Genomic DNA, 21842 nt, shown 5'->3' on the forward strand with positions numbered 1-21842 from the left:
GCTGCCCGCCAAGAGGCCTGCGCAGCGTTGCCTGCCCAAGCCCCGCCTTGCCCGCTGCCCACCAGGACCGCTGCCGCCTGCTGCCCGGGATTCGAATCGATTCCATTTTGCTAAGTCCGCCCAACCATTATGCTATGATGGAAATGTCTTAAATGCTTATTATTTTTTATTTATATTATACGAAAATTATAATTAAAAATAAAAATAAAATATTAAAGCTAATATTAATTAAATATGTTATTAAATTAATAATTAATTAAAATTAACAAAAAAATTAATACTTAATTAAACAGACTGGAAAATATCAAAAATTACTACGAACCACCGGAAAGTCACCGAAAACTCCGCCAGAAAAAAACTGCTGGAAGCTGCCGGAAAACTGCTGGTAATTATTCTGAAAAATTAGGCCATCGAAAAGCCGCAGGAAAAATTCGCCGTTAATTGACGATTTTCCTGTAGTGAATAACCATGGTGGAGGCTTACATTAGCATTTATCCAATATTGTTTTATTCTAATAATTGTTTCCCTTGTCTTCCTTTTACTAATAGAATGGAAGTTTCATGGCCTTTTTCATCTTCTAAATTGAGAAAATATTTCATGAACATGCATGGTTATTTTCTTCATGATGAATCTAGCTATTGAATTTTGACACATTCGATAGTTTCAATAGTAGCTAATTTTATTATTATTATTATTATTATTTAATTTGAGGTTGCAAATTTGCTATAGGTCAAATGATTGCACAAAAAATATTTTATGTGTCTGATGTCTAGCCAACATTAAGAAATTACTATTAATATTATACCTCATGACCTATTTTCTTTATATATATATAATATATATATATATATATATATTATATATATATATTATATTAAATATATATATATAAATAATAGTATATCATATTGCAAATTAAATTCAATAACTAGACTAATTTGATCTTTAGTCCCACATGAGTGGAGATTAGTGTCACATCAAAATAAAACAAAAAAAAAGTTTCTAATATACAAATAGGGCTCCTACCATTAGTTTAATTTTTGGGTTGATGTGTATCTATCTATTAGTATATTATGCTTGATTATGCCCTATTTTACCCTCTTAAGAACTACTATTATTATAATTAATGATTTAATTGGATCAAATGCATAATGTTGTTTTTGTTTCCTATGATTCTTAGATGTTTTTGTCATGGTATTATAAATCTAGCACTCCTTATTTGTATCTCTTAAGAATTTTTCAATCCCATTAGTCTTCATCCTAACTTATTATAATAACTTAAGCAACGAAGATAGCTCAAAGAATTCTTATTAGCTCTTAAGGTTAGGATATGACAAATGTGATATATCTCCTCTTTAATATAGGCTCTATGAACCACAAATATTAACATGAAATATAATATGCTAACTACTAGGATTTATTTCACTTATCATCCATTGTAAAAATACATGGACTATAGTTATCCACATAGCTAGAAGCTTTTATAAATTTTCGCATGTTTTTTAAGATTAAGAAGAGTTAACAAATATAGAATTCTAACTCAATAAGAGTTGTACCTACGTGATTATTTAAAAGGATTGTGATGTGACATGATCGACGACCCTATTAGTGATTGAATCACATAGTTGTTAGCCCACTTACTTGGCTCACTCAATCAAGTAGGGCTACAAACGAACCGAGCCAAGCTGAGCTTCAACGGCTCAAGTTCAAGCTCGTTTGCCAAAACTGTGCTCAAGTTCGGATCAAAACTCGTCGTGCTTCTTGACGTTGTTTGAACTTGAGCTCGTTTATAGCACAGATGTTCGAGTTCGACTCGTGTTCGAATTGAGCTCGTTTAAATTCACGCTTATCGAGTAGCTCGACTCCTCCGCACACAAGCACAAAATGAATTTTTTTTAAATCAAATTCAGCAGATTGTTATCTCTTTTATGAATTTAATTTTGATATGTCATCATGAAATTATCTTGATCGGGCATGAATGTCGAGGCAAAAATCAATGTGGAACTTCTAAAATTAATTCAGAGACCATCCAAAACTCTGATTTGCAGAAACTTACAGTCGAACTGAGCGTCTCGGAAATACTAACCCAACGAACACAAATTCAACTCGATCCGAGCCAAAATGAGTCTAAATCGAAGACTCGAAGTGCTGTTGGAAGGTCTCGATTTTAACGACCTTATATTCGAATCGAATGGCTCGACGAGAAGACAAATTCATTTTGAGTTTTTCTAGAAAACAAAAATCATTTGGGGTTTTCTCCAAAAACTTGAAATTGTTTTGCATTTTCTTGAGAAAACCTAAAATAATTTGTGCTTTTCTTAAAAAACTCAAAATAATTTATGATTTTCTTAAGAAGATGCAATTTAATTTTAATTCATTAATTTAAATTAAATATATTTTTAATTTCATCTTTTAATATAAAGTAAATTTGATATATATATATATATAAGAATATCTTCTAAGTAATTAAGACATTACACAATTATACCAAATATTTTATTATATATAATAAAAAATGTTTTAAAAGTAAAAAAGTAAAATCATTTTTCATTTTTAAAGACCTAGGTTTCCTTAATTTTTTAGTTGTACTACAAAATTATTTTAAGAAATAATAAAAAAATCATCTAAAAGCTTAATAATTTTGACTTTTGGGTCTTTTTAAGAAAACGTAAAATAATTTCAGATTTTTTTGAAAAAATTCAAAATAATTTCTAATTTTCTTAAGAAATTCAAAATGATTTTAGGTTTTTATTTTTAAATCAGGATTTATTTTTAATTTTTACAGAAAATGTAAAATGATTTAACAAATTATATCTTTTATGAATTTAATTTAATTTACGTTTTTTTCTGTTTAATTTAACAATCTATAGTCCTAATTAAATTTTGGCCTTAAGAGTTTCTCTTTATCACAACAGTAATAAACTTTTTTTTTTAATCACAACAGTCATAAACTAATACTACGAACAATTATTAGGTCAGGTGACCTGACGTAGCTCTACGTTCGGACGTCAATAACATATCGCTACGCGGTCTTACTCAATACCGCGCGGCCCGACGGCTTGACCCGGGATTGCTATGTTCGTGTATTGCTCGATATTGCTCTAGGTATTGCTCGATATTGCTAGATATTGCTAGGTATTGCTAGGTATTGCTTGACAATAATGAAAAATATCGCTTTGTAAAGACCAATATCGAGCAAAACTCGATATTGCTCGGTATTGCTCGGTATTATTCGGTATTGCTCCGTATTGCTTGGCATTGGTCTTCACAGGAATGGTATTTCTTGTTATTCCCGAGCAAAATCGACCAATACCGAGCAATACCTAACAACACGCGAACATAACAATCACGTCTATGTTCTGGGTTGGGGTTGTCGGACCGCACGATAAATAATAAGAATACGTGACACTATTTTACTGACGTCCGAACCTAAAGGTCAGGTCAGGTAACCGGACCAAATAAAATCCTAATAATACATTTACTGACAGCAACTGGACTTGCTACATAACCTTCACAATCTGTACCACACATATGAAGTTATCAATATGCGACAATGGCTTCCTCCCTCTGCTCCTCGACTTTTCTTCTCTTCAAGCCCTCATATCTGAGCACTAACAGCCGGCTAAAGGCACCACTTCCGGCAAACTGTGTGTTCCGTAGCCAGTGGCAGAAACCTAGCTCGTCACCCGGCGATGGAGGCTCCAAATCGGAGAACGCGGTGCTTCGCGTTGCCTGGTATGGATCGGAGCTATTGGGTATCGCCGCGTCCTTCTTCCGTCCCACTCCGCTGCAGGAAGAGCTTTCCAAAGTTAGTGACGATGAGTTGGGGATTCTAGATCGCGGTCGAGTAGTTGAAGCCATTAAGGATGACTTCCGGCGTTCGTATTTTGTTACAGGTTGGGAATTATTATGTCTTCTCTCTTAAGAGACTCCTTATAATGTTTTTCCCCTTGTGGTGTCAATCGTCGTACAAAGTGACATTTGTTTGGCTTTTCGAAGTCGATGTTTTTTAGGAGAAATTATTCTGTGCGAAATCCGGTTATAGAGCTGTGTTCGGATGCTTACGTGGAAAGTTAAAAGTCTTCGATATTTATTTGACTTGCGTATTGATTGAGTATTTATTGCGTATTCGTTGCTTAAAATGTGCGTATTGATCGGGTATTTTATTGTGTATTTGTTGCATATTCATTGAATATTTGTTGTGTATATGTTGCGCATTTTCTGCTTATTTACTGCTTATTTATTGCGGATTTCTCTTCGTCTGCAGTTAGTCCGAAAAGACAAACTGGTTGGGTAAGAAGTCAAATGAATATCTTAACTTTCCACGTAAGCACGCCACGTGTAATGATTTTACTGGCATCCGAACACAGCTCTATAACCGGATTCCGCACAGAATAATTTCTCGTTTTTTAGTGGCTGTTTGGTATCGAATTTATAGTTGGATTTAAGTCGGATTTAAGCTAAATCCAGCCAAACAGGTGCGCGGGAAGCCTCGGACAAACGGGCTGAGGGCTGACAGGCGCGAGCGGCCTTAGTAGGCGCGGTTACGCAGGCAGCTGCTCGAGCAGCCGCGGGCAGTGCGTAGGCAACCAAGGCAGGTTCGCGGGCAGCCGGGGCAGGTGCGGGTCGCTCATTTTAAACGAAACCTGTTGGGTCAACCGAAAATTTCTGGGTCGGGTTCGAGTCGGGTTTCGTGTAGTGTCAAATATTGACACCCTTAAACCTCTCCCAGTCCTCTTCTTCTTCGGATTACTGCTTAGCTTCTTCGGCACATACGACATAGGTAGGTTATTTCTCCGGCTTTGGATTACTCGCGTCTGCCCATAGAAGACCGATTTGTGTGCTTTTTTTTTTCTTCTTTTTCGTTATGTAAGCATGTATGTGCTATCTTAATTTTTAATTTTATAAATATACATTAGTCGATGTATATATTATTATGCTTAAAAATTACTACTGTTCAGTTTTCAACTTACCTCAAGTTGTTAAGCTAATTATTTTCAGATAGTTTATGTCATTGTAGCTTATATGTTGATAAGTTAATTATTTTTAGAATAATTCATGTTATATTATTTACTTTAATTTATAAATATTATCATGTTACTCAAGTTGTATTATTGCATAATAATATCTTATTTATTATGTTAACATAATAAATAATTATTTGATAGTACGGTGATTAGACAAAATAAAATCAGAATGAAGCTAGCATTTTAAATTTGGTTTGACAAAAAATTTTTGAATCCGTTAGCAACGAGTCTTCTAATGTCATCTATCTCAAAAGTTATACGTTTGATCTTTATTGGAGAGTTTGTGAAGTTAAAAATGATATTACTTATGAAAATACTCTATAAAATTTAATTACAAATGCAAGAACAATCAAATTATAAATTTAAAATATATTTTCTTAATATTTAATAGAAATGAAGAGCTTTCTAAATGATAATGATTTGATGCATGATAGCTTTAACTCTTTACCTTATATAGGCGACGATATCTCTATTCATTCTGGCCATCTTAAAAGCACATATCAAAATCTTAGGTAATCGAAGGAGCACAACGTTGTTCTTGCCGAGCTTCTGTTTGAGCAATTCATACACAATATTGTACATAACAGTAACTTAAGGAGGGAGTAGTGGTCAAATCTTGTTGTTATGTTAAACAAATGTTTGTATATATATTACACTAAATCTTGTATAATAATCAGATTCAAAAATATAAAAACTGACTTCCTAATGCTTTATCAATGAACAAATCAGAGTGGTTGGAGTTCAGTTATACATATCAATTACCATTGAAGAGTTGTGAGATAAAATTGGTAGGTAATGATTTTTTTTGTAATTTTGCTTATGATTAATTTCACATCTAACAAAATAGTTAGACATTTTTTTACATGGTGTAGCACATACGCATAGCTATCGACAATTATGTTAGTTTTTCTAGCATTCCTTAGAAGTTGTGAGTATGTATTTCAGTTAGGTACTACAAAATGTTGTGTCTTTGGTGGACAAACTTATAAGTTGTCATCCATTTGTGCGTATAAATGAACAATTTTAGTCATTATTTAGAAATACAGTTTGAGCGATATATGATACATATATTTCAACAGTTAGTAAAAATTTATAAAATCTTTATCTTAATAGTAAAAGATTTACTTTATAAAATGTAATGGTTGCAGTGTTCTTTGATTGACAGTTCGTATATGTAGTCTCTGGATTGGAGAAATCTGTTGCGGACATGCGTGTGCTTAGATGGGTAATGGAACAATGATAGTTTGAAATACCCCGTAGTAGATATTACTTAGATGATTTTGGTTATTCAAATACTGATAAATTGATTGCATCATTTTGCGAATATCGATATCACTTAGCCAATTATTGTAGAAGTATATATAGGTAATATGCTGTTAAACAAGAGTTATTTAACCACCGACACGTACAACTACACAATGTGGTTGAGCAAACTTTTAAGATTTGAAAGGAACATTTTTAAGTTTTGATGCACATGCAACAATTTCTATTTAGTGTTCAAGCAAATATAATCAATACTTGTGTCGTTTTGCACAACTTTATTGGCCTATACCACAGACATGATCTCTATTTTAATATGTCACAGATGAAAATCCAGCATGATACTCAAGGTGGAGAAGTTAATATATTTAATGAGGATCTCAATTTACACGTGATAATAGGAGAAAGAATTAAAGGTGAAGCTATAAAGCACAATATCGTCATTAATTTATGGAATGCTCGGATAAAATTTTGATTTGTGTTTTATATCTCTAACTATATTAGATTTTATAATAATTTCTTTATTTTTTTTTTAAATTATAAATTTAAAAAATTGATCGTGAAAAAATTTATATTCAAATGTAATATATATAAAGTCAACTGAAAATTTAAAGCATTCACTTATTTAATACTTCATCTTATAAGAGAAAGGTTTAAATTTTTAGTTGACTTCATATATATTACATGTAGAGATAAATTTTTTCAGGACGATTAATTTTTTTAATTTGCAATTTAAAATAAAGAAATTATTAAAAAATGTAATATAGTTAGAGATATAAAACACAAACTAAAATTCTTATCAAAGTATTTCATAAATTCATATTATATTATGCCTTATAGCTTAATCCTGAATTCTTTCTCTTATTGTCGCATGTAAATTGAGATCCTCATATGACATATCAACTTTCCCACCTTTAGCTTCATGCTGCATTTTCGCCTGTGATATATTGAAGTAGAGAGATCATGTCCATGATATCAACCAATAAAGTTATGCAAAATGACGCATGTAATGACTATATCTGCTTGAATACTCAATGGAAACTGTCGCATGTGCGTCAAAACCTGAGAACATTCCTTCAAAACCCCAAAAGTTTGTTCAACCATATTACGTATTTGTGCGTGTCGGTGATTAAATAATTTTTGCTTAACATCGTATCGTTTATGCATACTTTCATAACAATTGGCTAAGTGATATAAATATCCACAAAATGGTGCAATAAATTTATTGGTATTTGCATAACCAGAATGAACTAAGTAATATATATTACGGGATGCTTTAAATTATTATCATTCCACAACCCATCTAAATGCATGCATGCCCGTAGCAGATCCCTCATATTTAGAGGTTGCTACATATATGAATTATTGATCAAATGACACCGCAATTTTTATATTCTGTGAAGTAAATCCCTTATTATTACGATAATAATTTTGTAAATTTTTACTGATAACTGCTGAAATATATATATCATCTATCGCTCTAACTGCATTTTTGAAGAATGGGTAAATATATTCATTTGCATGCACGAATGGATGATAATCAACATCTATTGGAGATAAACTTATAAATTCGTTCGATAAATATATAATAGGCTGTAGTACCTGATTGAAGTACATGCTTACAGTTTTTAATAAATGCTGAAAAAACTCACATAATTATTGATGATTATATACGTGTGCTACACCGCGTAAGAAAATGCATAGTTGTTCGGCCTGATGTGAAATTAATCATAAGTAAAATTACAGAAGAAAATCATTATCTAATCAATTTCATCCAACAACTTCTCAGTGGCAATTAGTATGTGTAACTCAACCTCAACCACTACGATTTATAATTGATAAAGTGTTCGAAAGTCAAATTTCATATTTTTGAATCTAATTATTATAGAAGATTCAGTGTAATATATACCCAAATCTTCGTTCAACACAACAATAAGATTTAACCATTGCTCCTTTTTTAAGTTATCGTTACATATATTATCATGTACGAATTACTCAGAAATAAGCTCGACAAGCACAACATTGTGCTCCTCCGACCACCTAGGGTTTCAGGATTATGCTTTTAGGATAACCAGAGTGGATAGTGATATCTTCACATGCACGAGGGTGAGAGCTAAAACTATCATGAGTCTAACCATTGCCTTTTAGAAACATTTTCATTTCTATCAAATATTAAGAAAAAATATTGTAAGTTCATAATTTGATTGCCCTTGCATTTGTAATTAAAATTTATAGAGTATTTTCATGAGTTATACCTTTTCTAGCTTTACAAACTCTCCAATAAAAATCAAACACATAATTTTTGAGATGGATGACATTATATGATTCGTTTCACTCATGAATTTAAAATTTTATTTTCCAAACCCAATGTAAAACAATCGTTTCATTCTGATTTTATTTAGTCTAACTAATGTACTGCTAAGCAATTATTTATCGAGTTAACATAACAAACACCATATTATTACGCAATAGTTCAACATGAGTAGCATGACAATATCTATAAATTAAAGTGAATAATATGACATGAGTTATTCTGAAAATAATTAACTTATTAATATACAAGCTACGACAACATAAACTATATGAAAATAATTAGCTTAACAACTTGAGATAAGCTGAAAACTGAACAGTAGCATTATTTAAGCATAATTGTCTACACATCGACCAACATATATTTACAAAACAAAAAACTAAGATAACACTCACATGCCTACATAACGAAAAAGAAGAAAAAAAGCGCACAAAAATTGGTCTTCTAATTATAAATTATGATAGTCTTTACGGGGAAAAAATCGAAAATAGGGCAGACGATGTGAACGCGGGTAATCCAAAATCGGAGAAAGAACCTACCTGTGTCGCGTGTGCCTGAAGAAGCGAAGTAGCAATCTAGAGAAGAAGATGACTTAGAGAGGTTGACGGGGTAGAGCGATGACTCTGTTGATTTCTGTAAATAAGGGCGAATGTTGAGCTTCACGATATGGGCGCCGTGTGTAACTCTTCTTCCACTCTGTAAATCCCATTAAATCCGCCAAATTGAGGGATTTAGTAAATCCCAGATTTAAGTTGTACATTCGAGATTTATCCAATCCCAGAATTTAACAAATCCCAGATAATATTTTAGTATATTCTTTCTCATATCTTTTTTTATATTTATTTGGTTAATATTTTTATTTCAAAATAAAAAATTAGTCTAATATAATTATTTCAAAATAAAAAAATTTGGTTAATGTATTTTTTCAAAATTATTTAAAATGAAGAACCTACAGTTAAAAAATAATGTGTTTGGAGCTGGATTTCATCTTAATACTGAACAAGGGCTGATTTAGCATGGGGCCCTGAGGGCACGGGGCCCCACTAGCCTCTTAATGAATGCCTAATTAAGCTAGATACGATTTCAAAAAAAAAAAAAGTTTTGGTAATCCTTAATTAAAAAAAAGCTTTTATTTCTTTTCCCCTCACGCTTCTTCTATCGTTCAACGCTTCTCCTAAATTTGCTTCCTTCCGCATTTCCTTCGTCCCTTCCGCCGCTGCCAGTCATGGTCAATGATCCTTGTGGAGAGTTTAGAGGCGGAGATAGAGTCACTTCTTTCTGTCAGATAAAAAAAAAAAGTTTTGGTAATCCTTAATTAAAAAAAAGCTTTTATTTCTTTTCCCCTCACGCTTCTTCTATCGTTCCACGCTTCTCCTAAATTTGCTTCCTTCCGCGTTTCCTTCGTCCCTTCCGCCGCTACCAGTCATGGTCAATGATCCTTGTGGAGAGTTTAGAGGCGGAGATAGAGTCACTTCTTTCTGTCAGATATAGTTAATAGTTTTTTTTTTGGAGAATAGGTATAGTTAATAGTCTTTTGTATACAATACATTGCTTTTGTGCCCCCATATGAAAAAAATCATGACTTCGCTCCTAATAATAAAGAGCCTACATTTTGAAATAAATATATTAACATAATTTTCTGATCTTGGCTTTGTATATTGGCTTCACACTATTCATCTCGCAAAAATGCCATTGAATCTTGTATTCGGTTGGAGCTCGTGGCAGATGACAATCGCTCGTTTCACGTTCGGTTGGAGATGGCCTAATACACCGATGATTAAATTCAATTTTCATGCCAAAATCTTAAGCCTATATGCTAAAGCCGATCACTAATATTGCTAAGCTATGTTTTTTAGCTATCTAGTATGATCCAAAACCCAATACTCATAAAAAAAAAAAATGGTACAGTTGAAATTAACGAAAATTAGCTGATGTTGTAACATTATGGCTGCCAACTTGAAGACTAGAAACTAAGGAACACTCTTGAAATTTCAGAAAGTGCTAGGGACCTAAGGGTTTGTTTGACACAACTTTTAACCTGCTTTGCTTTATAAAAAGCCACTGCATCTTTGCTTGGCACATATCTTTCTCAATGCATTCCAACCTTTTCACAACTCTATTTGAGATCCCAATCTCTTGTTGGTGTCCGCCTATGTTCCCCTTTTTTTCTTTTCTCGACAGAAGTACCCTTCAGCATTGAACATTTCTACTGCATAATATAGGATTATATCCCCAATTTAAATTGGGAAAGCATTGGACATGTTCTTAAGAAGTACGGGAATAGGGAATTTGAGTGCTTGGATGGTAATTGAGAAGGAGAAGGATCAATTTTTTCACATTTTTAGTTAAATATGCTTCTGATCTCTCACTTAGATTCATTGCCCTCATAAATTTACAAAGAGCATGTTTTGTTTTCTGCTCTTTTTTGTGTGATATTGATGATTTAGGCTTGTAGATTTATGATCTTGGAATCTTGTGGCATTCATGCCCTTTGAAGTTTTTTATATTTTACTTTTTTCTTTCTAATTTTATTTTAGGAGATTGTTGGTTGAGGTTTTTATAGGATTGTGATTTTTGATCATGCGAGGAATTGAAAATGGGGCATCTAGAAAGAACTTGTTTTACTTATCTCAACATGGATTCTCAAAAAATAATCTAATAAAATGCGTGGGATTACATTTGATAAGTAATTAATAATTTGTATGTGCTTTAATATAACTTAGGGCATCTAGATTATTTGATCACATAAAGCAACAGCACAACAACTTGTTAGCTTGATTTTTCAAGCAGCAGTAATAACTTCAACCACATCAACTTCTAACAGGTTTACTTACAATTGTTTCCCAACTGACTTCAAGTAGCAGCAACTATCCTAAATAGATCTCAATGTAGTGTTTTTAAAAATGTGGATCAACGAAGCGCAGAGTTTACACTTTGTGGTGATTCGTGGTTTTTTACTTTTAATAAATCTAGTATTATTAAAAGCACCTTTTTGGAGAGAGGCAAAGTGATATGATGGCCCTGGGCTTCGCTTGCTTGTGAAGCTCAACCTCACAATAAAGCATGCCTATATCACTGCTTCGCCATATCGATTATTAGCGTTGCGTGCTTGGATCTAGTTCAAAATGAAATCCTAGTTCAAATTTTATGGTTCAATTCAACATTTACCATAATAAGTAGGCACAATTGTTTACTTATTCTCATTATTTTTACTAGTTATTGAGTCTTGCTCATAGATTCTCGTTCTCTCCAATTAGAGCTAGTTATTTCTTAATGGTTCTTCTCTACACGGTTTCTCGGCTTCTAGTTTTATTTTTTGCTACTCAATGATTCTTGCTACTAGTGCTATTAGTTTATTGCTCACAAGCTTCTTCTTGAAAATGTTTATCGATGCCTCATTTTCACACACAATCTCACTCCACCTTACATTCGTCTCACACTTTCTCAGGAGAAGCAAAGCCCGATCGGGCTAGGGCAGAGCGGCGGGAGTCACACACGGGAGGCTAGGGCATCGAGTCGGAGGCGGCGTCGGATGGGCTCGTCGGCGGTGTGGTCGGCGTCGACTCAGGGTACGACGGCGAGGTCGACGGAAGCAGGAGGTTGTGGTCAGTCAGAAGTCGAACGGCTTCAAGCGTTGAAGGCCGACGGGCTTACAGGAGGTTCGGTCGTCGAGCGAGAGCAATGTAAGTTTCCCGAAATCTTCTTTCTTCTTTTTGCTTGCGATTCTGAGAGCGTGAGAGCAAATGAGGGAGAGTTTCCTATTTTGAGTCGTGAGGAGCGACGGTTGTGCGATCGTGGGAGCGACGTGTAGAGTCATGGGTAGTTTCTTTGTGTTGGTTTGATCGTGGCTGAGGTGGAGTCGGTCGGGTTCTCCAACAATTAGAGGTCAACAACTCAACCTCATGAGTATTTTTGATATTTATGTATTATTTTATCACTTTTATTTTTTCTCTTTGATTTTTTTTTTGCTTTTATATAGTTGAAAATTATTGTTATTGAAATCATTATATCTATTAAAATTATCACCTAATGTGGTTGGTTAATTAAACGACTAATGTATCCTCATAATATATGCATGTTTGATAAACAAGTCATGCACTAATTTATAAAGCATTGTTTTACTTGTGCTTTGGTCATTAAAGTAAAAAGGAATCATGGAAGTAAAAAAGAATTATTGGGTATCATATTCATGGTTTTGAAAACTGGACCGGAGATATAACCAAAAAAGAGATAGAGGTTCAAGGTGAAATGGTTCAACCGGGTTCGAACTAGATGACATAATAAATATTAAAAATATTTAAATGATATTTAAATAATAAGATAACTTTGTAATAATTATGAAATAATATAAGGGTTGCTTCATCCAAGAATACCTTATAGACCTGGGTTGGTGTTTGTCTAAGGGGATATATCTGAATCCACTTTAGCTGACAGAGGGCTTTATGCCTATCGAATATACCCTATGATTCATCACTCAAGAGTTTGACGCCTTTAGGGAATATACGGGCTTTGGCCGTGATCGTAATATAATGGTGTCATTTTGCGACAAAACCACCCGATTAGAGGGTACGTGCCACGTCCTTGTTAGCAATAGACTATTTGAGGATGAATTGTAGTGATACTCCCAACATGCATTAAATTTATTTTTGGTAAGAATTTTGGGAGGCATTTTATACTTCAAGTCATGTCGACTCCAGTCTTTTCGAGGAGGATGAAATTTGAATATTAGACCCGCACAACATTCTCGAATCATCGGATTTAAGACTTAGATGTGACGATTGGAGCACATGCGGGTTGTAGTATTTGACCCTGCGCAGCATTCTCGGCTATCTGTATTTGTAATTTTAATAGGTCTATCGGAGCACATGGAGGGATATATTTAGTTCAATGGATCATATTTAATATATTAGGGGCATTTTAAAATATTTAAACATAATCCATTGCGCAAGTGATTTTACTTAGAAAATAGCCCGGGATTTCATTTAAGGGCCTACGAACGCCTTCTGTTCGCTTATACATATGTTGCGGATCCGGTGGCGTTACTCTAAATTAGGTTTAATTTGTAACACATAGAAGATGTCCCTTTGTCATTATTATTCCACTCAGTATAGCTTACAGAGAATGCTTGTTCAATAGACATTAAGAGATCATACTAGTATTCGTAGGAGACTTATCTTGCTTGCTATAAGTTCTCCTATCTCTCCCATAAATAGACTGATTTATTTGATACAAACACTTTGCCCTTGCTTGCAAACTAGTTGTTGTGGGCACTGCGAATTTCCTATTCCTTCTCATAGGTGAATTGTAGTATTTCGATACGAACTTCTTGTTCTTGCCCACAGATTAGTTGTTATGGACATTGCGAACTTCCTACTTTTAAGATAATTATAAATTTAAGAACTTTAAAATTTATTATAATCATTTTTTATTTGAATATTATGTATAATTTTTTTTCAAATAATTCTCATGGAAGCAATCTAACATACACTCATTGTAAAAAGTTATGCTAGTTGTTTAGTTCAACATCACTTAGGAGGTTTGTATTGTGTTGTTTATATAGCTTTTCTTATATTTTGGGTTAAAAGCCCACATGGGGTGATGGAACCATGTGGGTATGATTTACTAATGTTTAATACATAATAATTTAAAATTGTATGATATTATTAAATAAAATTTGTTATATTTAAATTAGTTTATTTTTAATAAAATATTTTATATTAAATTAAATAATTTAAATATATTATGAATTGAAGAGGCCTGGTTTTAAAAACTGAAACTGGTTCAACGGTTGGCCAATTGACCCGGCGGTTCAAACCGGTTTGATGCTGGACCGGTTTTTCATGAAGACCAAACTAGCCATATGAACGGTTCACGATTGAACCGGTTGAACTGACCGATCCAGACCAGTTGTCAAAACCATGATCATATTGCTCCTTAAACAATATAATTCCATCGTCATTGGTTATGGCTGTATGAGGTGTTTTATTTCATTATATTCTTCGGACTTAACTTATATCAGATGTGCTGTGTTAGCTCCAGTGGCTGTCTTCCTTGTACAAATCCTAGTTGTTTGCTTCCTACCCAGCCTATTTACCTGTTTAGTAGAAGTTTCTTTGTTGTGGTTTCCATTTACAGGCAGCTAGACATTATTGGTATCTCGTTTACTGTTTAACATGATTGGGTAGAGATAGCCTCACATATGCCATATAACAAGCAGTTAGGTTCCTGCTGTACTAGCGGCAGATCAATAGCTTATAGGTAGGATTTGTATCTACCAATATATCAAGTCCAATTTGGGCTCTTTAATTCATTGTTTTGATAGGCAGTATGTGGCTCATAGGTAATGATGAGATTTGTAACTCTTATCACCCTTATTTCAATGATCGAAAACCAATAGTAATAATCATGATATTTCTCCTTGATTATGTACTTGATGTCTGAAACATGGTATGTAGGCAAATAACGGCTATTTTGCCTTCACATAGTTGTGTGTTCTTGGGACCAACTTATTTTGATGCATGTATTTGAATATAGATTGAACATATTTCACAAGGTGATTTTAATGAGCAAGGGCAATAATTTCCTACATGAATGTAGTTTATGTTGTCTTAATTCTTGTGTTTATTTAGACTGCACATAATCCTTAACCTACACTACTTACAATTGATAATTAACTATCATTTCCATTTTACACTAAAACCTGCCCTAAAACTGATTTTCAACTTTCCAAGAATGAAGTTTGCCTGTTACCTTTCTGATGGTGCCTTCCAAGTGGGCGAGATCTAACAAGTACTTTAAACTATAAAAGCTCTCAAACCCATTCCAAGCATGGGCTTCCAGCCAAACCAATAAACCACTAAATTTTAAGTGAACTAACTCCTTGATGATTGGCATGCAATGTGCAATAATTTCTGGAGGGGTGGTCTTGCATGATATGGAGAACCCTCACTCTGAGTGGAGATTGAGATGCATGATTACTTCGAATATATGTAATTCACTTGAGATATGAAATAGATAATTAAGATTTGGATCTAATAGAGATGGCCCTAACCCAACTTGGGCATCCGCATTTTATTTCCCTCGAATACTAACCAATCATTGTTTCTCATCTCTAGGAAATCTGACTTTGAGTGCTTACAATGAGGACTGTGAATTTGCTGATCCTGCTGGTTCATTTAGAGGTCTTCGCCGATTCAAGAGGAATTGTTCAAATTTTGGATCATTACTTGAGAAATCCAACATGGAACTAATGAAATGGGAAGAATGTGAGGTAATTTTATCATATTTGTATTTACCTATTTCTAGATTTAGTCTGATAGCATGGAAACTGTAATTTTTTGCAAAAAGCATTAAGTTTTAAATTTCCAAATAAATGGTTGATCAAAGCGAGTAATTGGTTGCCACAACATATCACAGGATAAAGGAATTGGGCACTGGCGTTTTAGCTGTGTCATGTCATTTCCTTGGAGGCCTATTCTTTCTGGTGTGCTTTTTTTATCAGCTACTTGGCCTTCTCAAACTTCTCAATATCTTCTTATATCCTTACTGTTAATTGGAAGTCCTCTTAGTAATATAAAATTTTCTTTGTTTTCCATTCAGCTACTGGATACACGGAGTACTATTTTGATATATATTCTGGAAAGGTCTGCAGGTATTAAGAAATTTCAGTGATTAATACCTCTCTTTCTGCGATTATTTAAATGTTTGTTTGCTTATTTCTTCCATCTATGCTCTTAAAAGGCATGTGGAGCACTGGAATGTCCCTAAAATGGCTCTTCTGAAGCAAATTTTCAAACCGAGCCGGTGGATATGGGATAAAAGTTGAATACCTCAACCACATAATGGTTAGGATCACGGTTCACAAGTAAATAGATAGAACTACATGTAAATTATTTGGTCAATGTATGTTTTTAGTGCAAGGCATTAAGCATTCTACATGTAGAAGCAATGTACATCAACATCAATGTACTCTAAGTTAAAAACTTATATCAGAAGAACAGCTTTTCCGACAATTGATCTGTGTTCATGCACCTATATGCTGTTTTGACTAAAGTGCTTTCTAGCTAGAAGGAACTAAAGTGTTTTCATTGCTTCAGTTAGGTTTTGTAAAGATTGTATAGATACAGACGTATAACTAAAAAAATAAGGAAATGAAAACTGCGATGAACAAACTTATATTTTTGATATTTTATTCAATAAAAACAATTTCTCACTATACAAGTTCCCCATTGTTTGAATTTGGAATTTTGATTGCTGGTTTGGCTAGTTTGATTTGGCAGCTTAGCATGTCCAGACTTTCATAATTTATTTTTTTGCTATTAGATTTGAGGTTGCTTCTTAAGTCAGTTGATCAACCTGTCCTTATGGGTTGAGGCTTTAAGAACATATTTGTTGTGATGATGCTGATAGGGACACTTGTAGAATTCAAGAGAAACCTATCAATGATTTGATTTCAGAGATTTCCCACCACAAATTTCAAAAGTATCAAAGAGGCATTGCAAGAACAATGTAGTAATGGATGAAATAGAGAAGAAAATAACAAGATACAATTGCTCCTCAATTCGAGAGGAGGATCTATCTCTCCCAAATTTTCTAGACGCTGCTAGAGACCAAGCAAACTTAAGCACAAAAACAGAATTCAGCCAATTACAAGATAACTCTAACCCTAATCCCTCCTATCTATTTAAAGCAGACAAATATAATTCCAATTACCAAACAGCTCCTCTCTAAATCAAAACCTGCCTAAACCACCCCCTCCTCTTCAAGTAATGGGCCCCACAAGGGGGGCGACAGCTTGCTTTGCCCGTCTAGAGTAAACCAGCCCAGCCCCTAGGCTGGTTCAGCCGGCCCTCCTTGAGCCAGTCCAGGCCTAACATATGCCTAGCTCCGTATTTGGCAAATATATTAAATAGGTAAACACCAGAGGGCCTTCTTTTGAATGCTATTTATGATTCTCCTTTTTAGGGCTTTATATCATTTAAGCAAGCGTAGGGGTGAAAGAGTATGAGGAACTCTAAGTTGGCACCTGCCATTTCATGAGTTTATGGTCTGTGTAATCAGGTGGTTTGTAAATTGTAACTTTAACTATCATGCGATTTGGATTCTAAAGTACAACCTAAATAATGGTGGGTACAAAAATTCTTTACATCCATATGAAGGAGGAGATCTTTTCAAAATGAAGAGATAAAGCTTAAAAGGATAACTGTATTTAAATAAATGAAATGCCCCTAATTAATGAAGTAATATTTATTTTCTACCTTCTTTTGTTCTCTCGTCCTCATCACCACTGATAGTCAAGAAAATAATTACATTTCTTTGAAAATTCAAAATGATCATGTTAGGTTCTTCGGAGATCCGTTGTGTCGCACGAAAACAAAGAAACTAAATAAATGCACATATTAATCCAGTGAAATGTTAGCTAATTGATTTGAACTTAGACTGTTGGACTCCTCCAAGATATCCATAGCATATGCATATCATGTTAGTAGGCATGTATTGTGTGTATGCGCCAGTTTTAGTTTGGCAGTAGTGGCTCTGTTCTTAAGCGAGCATTGAAGCTCCTTGTTTATACCCTTTTCATTTGCTATCAATTCTAGAGTATCTCTAGTACATTTGAATTTTTTATTTTTCTTGCAAATCTCAACGCAGCATTTCATCATAAATGTTGACCTCTGTGTAAAGTAAAAGGAGCCCACAATAAAGAACAAAACTAAATTGTATTAAGGCTTTCAAGTTACTAGTGCAACTAATAAACAAATATTTTACATTTATGAAGACTATATTGGGCTGTCTCCATCATTTTTAGATTAAATAGCTCTGCAACCAATTCTGCTAGCCCTGCAAGAGAACTGCCCTCTTTCATAATTATATTTTCAGAAGAGAGACACTGATTGCTGCATTATAAGAGTTAACGAGTCACTCTATTGTGAAATTAAGGAAAGATATCTGTACAGAGGAAACCTATCCAGATAATTTTCATATAATTTATTTAGGAAATCAACAAAAAATTTTAAACTAGCAGTGTGTAGTTTATGAACTGCATATCTTATTTTCTCTGGATTATTTTAGCTAGAAATGAAATCAGTGATTGCCTTCTATATCGCTTTGGGTTCATCTGGAGTTGTTGATATGATATTCAAAACCTTCTGTTGGTCCAGAAAGTAGAGATTTTGTTTGATTTAATAACAAATATTGTTTGAAATTATGAAGATTGTATTTGTTACAGAGAACAAGGCAAGGTTTCAATGTACCAGTATTCTCTCGCCGTGCTTCACCCTAGTTCTTCGTTCAAGTTTCCAAGTCAACTACATAAAAAGGATAAAAATGAAAGGTAAGGACTTGTATTGGTGCTAAGTTGATGAGGCTTGATAAGATTTTAGCTTATATAACTTTAATCGTGTTATGTTGAGGCTCAAAAGTTTTCTTTTATATTTCTTGACATTAGTACTTGCTTTTTGACCATATGACAATTATATGAATTAGCGGAAAAAGGAAAATCATGTGATATCACAAATTTTCTAATTTGGAGTTTGGATCTTTTTGTGGGACTAAATTAGGGAATCAATTTCATTAAAACTTGATTAGCATTTATCTTCTTCAGTTATTAACAATTAAACCTATTGCAATAAGCTCTAACATTTGCTAAAATAAAAGTGTATACCTGATTAAGAGCTTCTCCTTGTGCAGTTTAAGAAAAAACCCGTTGAAGCCCAACGTGAAGGTTATTTCCTTGCTTTTCCACTATTCGAAACATTATATCTAAAGAACATGCTAGTGGTGTCAATATTTGACACAACTCAAAAACCCGACCCGGGTTGGGTTCGAGTTTCATATCTTGACCCAATTGACATTTTGGGCTGGGTTTGGGTCAACCCGAAAGCAACCCGTGCTCGTCCGTCATGCTCATCTGCTAGACTTGCCCGCCGAACGCGCTCGCTTGCCTGCTCGACCGCCCGCACTCAGTCACCCATCGCACTCAACTGGGTCAGTGGGTCGGGTCAGGTAAAATCGGGTTAGAGATAGTTCAGGTCTAGTTATTGACCCGTTTAGTTAATTGGGTCGGGTTTGGGTCATGTCAGTTGAAGGCAGATCTATTTCAAGTTGGATCCGAACTCGACCTGAAAATGCATTTTGACACCCCTAGACCATACGAGAGCATAATATTGAGACGAACAGATGCAAAAAATATATCACATTACGGTTGCAGAAATGACAAGGGAATACTTAGGATCCATTGGGCAGCCGCTTCTTCCCTTCCCTGAAGGCAGAAGACCTGCCCTTGAAATTTTACGTTTTGTCACATTGCATCCATTAGCTTGCCTGCAAATCTACTGACATTCTGAAGAAAGTTGCTTTAATCTATTCACTTGGTTAGGAAAAAAAGATACTTAGGGTTTAATTGTTGGGGGAGCTTGAGCTCCTTCCTTGTGACTCGGGCCAAATGCAAACATTGGTATGTGCATTTTTTTTTTTTTTTTTTTGGGGAAATATTTGGTATGTGCATTGATATTGCAATTAAATTCACTCAAAAGTCCCCAAAAAATGTTATATCAGAAGTGCATTTTTTACTGCAATTTTTCCATCCGTTCTGATAACGCATGCACAAGCTAATTAAGCACAGACCGAAGAATATGTGATACTTTCAAAAGGCTGCATTCTAAAACGCTTTGCATAAACAAATATTTACATTAAAAATAAATTCAAGGCATTAAAGAGGGAGACCTAAAACTAGATTTTTTATTATACCAAATTCAATTAATATTCAAAAATATAATCCACTGTATTTAACAACCCTAAAGTTAACCCTCAATATTTCATTAACTTTTATTCCATGCAGTTCTTCACTGTTCCTCTCGACCATATGCATTGTAGATGTAAGCGACATAGCGTGTTGTATTTGTTAGGCAGTTGGATTTGTTATTTCAAGCTTTGATTATGTTAGTATCCACTGAGAATTGACCAGATCTATTATTTAGCTTGAATTTGATAAGTTTTGGCCTTTTGTTAGAGGTTGTTTTGTCCCTCCCAAATCAAGTAGATGCAAATTACTCCATTTCATGTGCATAGTAATGCAGCCTAATTAAGTTCATCTACTTAGAAGCACTTTTTAGTAAGAAATTGATTGTGAAATGGCTTGATGTCGATTAAGTGCTCTTTATTTCAAATCAAACACTCAGTAAGTAGTTTTTTCAAATTACCTTTTACTTGAATCTATTTTGCAGCAAATCACAAAGCCCTTGGATGTCTAAATTAAGTACTTGTTAGAAAAGAAATCGAAATGCCTAAATTACTGCTGAAGAAACATCTGCTTTTCTGAAGAAACATCTGCAAAAGCTGGTACCTTCTTCCCTAGAGTGAACAATGCAGCTAGCTGGATTCATTCCTGTTATTGATAAGAGTTATAATGAAATTTCTCCACCAACTTGTCTACTTTAGTTTTAGGCTTCGTTTGGAATAGTTTTCTTATTGATTTCTAAAATAATTTTTTAATACAGAAATTTTTAGTTTAGAAATTTTTTTACTAAAAACTTATTTTATGGAGTAATAAGAAAGTTGTCTCAAACAAAACTTTACCCTTCTAGAATGACTGTTCTTGATGTTAATATTTACCTTGGATATCGGCAATGAATTCTCCTATCTTTATCTGCTACTAAACTGTAGGCATTAATTATTTCTCTTCTTAGTTTTAATGATCTCCAAGGTTTCAATCCATTGATGGTGGAAAAGATACTGTCACTTTCTGATTCTACTGCTGCTGCATTTTCTGATTACTGTACCTGATTTCACAAGCCACCCTAAATGGAAACAAGAGGCCATGCGACAAATCAGAGTGGGATTTGTCCATTTTCACTTGTTTCTTACCTGCTGTGCTATTTATTTTATTTGGATTGAAAGAAACAACAGGAAGTTTGGCCACAATGCTTCTAGCTCATCCTTTATTAGAGCCAAAATTGTTAAAAACTGTTAAGTTTAAGCTGGATAAATGGATATATGGTGATGTTATCAAAGAACATATTAAGATTTTGTTTGGAATAGTTTTTTAACTGTTTTCTAAAACAATTTTTTAGTATTCTGAATTAAAAAATTTTGTATTAAAAAGCTGCTTTAAAAAGCATTAGGAAAGCCACCCAAGCGAAGCCTAAACTTTGATTCAATATTGGATGGCTTGGGGTCCTCTAGCCGGCCTCTTTCTTGGTATTGCTGGATCTCTGATACTTGCGGTGTTCCCAGGTTTCCTTATTGGT

General features: G+C 34.0%; 1 protein-coding gene across 15 annotated transcripts; it reads left to right on the forward strand.

Annotated features, from left to right (window-relative positions):
- Nucleotides 1–3511: 3511 nt before the first annotated feature.
- On the forward strand, nucleotides 3512–21630 carry LOC110111168. 15 transcript variants are annotated; one of them, XR_003702977.1, is made up of 7 exons: nucleotides 3515–3896; nucleotides 15714–15868; nucleotides 16015–16081; nucleotides 16198–16249; nucleotides 16339–16442; nucleotides 20820–20934; nucleotides 21282–21630. XR_003702977.1 is itself a non-coding variant. In XM_028700596.1 (6 exons), the coding sequence occupies exons 1-6, from the start codon at nucleotides 3554–3556 to the stop codon at nucleotides 20860–20862; spliced, it is 765 nt and encodes a 254-aa protein (XP_028556429.1). In that variant the 5' UTR covers nucleotides 3512–3553; the 3' UTR covers nucleotides 20863–21032. The 15 variants fall into 15 exon arrangements, 8 of the variants coding, with proteins under 8 accessions (XP_028556429.1, XP_028556433.1, XP_028556435.1 ...); XR_003702982.1 differs by having other exon boundaries at nucleotides 16198–16241; XR_003702976.1 differs by having other exon boundaries at nucleotides 3516–3896; nucleotides 16339–16462.
- The last annotated feature ends 212 nt before the right edge of the window (nucleotides 21631–21842 follow it).

This window comes from Dendrobium catenatum, unplaced genomic scaffold (assembly GCF_001605985.2).
Source record: "Dendrobium catenatum unplaced genomic scaffold, ASM160598v2 fragScaff_scaffold_1557, whole genome shotgun sequence".
Lineage (NCBI taxonomy): Eukaryota > Viridiplantae > Streptophyta > Magnoliopsida > Asparagales > Orchidaceae > Dendrobium > Dendrobium catenatum.

Bases quoted from the DNA above. Each gene is read 5' to 3' on its own strand.
- LOC110111168 (XM_028700596.1), top strand. From the start codon at position 3,554: ATGGCTTCCTCCCTCTGCTCCTCGACTTTTCTTCTCTTCAAGCCCTCA. The intron at 16,082-16,197 runs GTGTGCTTTTTT...TTTTCCATTCAG, and splicing joins TTGGAGGCCTATTCTTTCTG to CTACTGGATACACGGAGTAC. The intron at 18,929-20,819 runs GTAAGGACTTGT...TCTATTTTGCAG, and splicing joins AAAAAGGATAAAAATGAAAG to CAAATCACAAAGCCCTTGGA.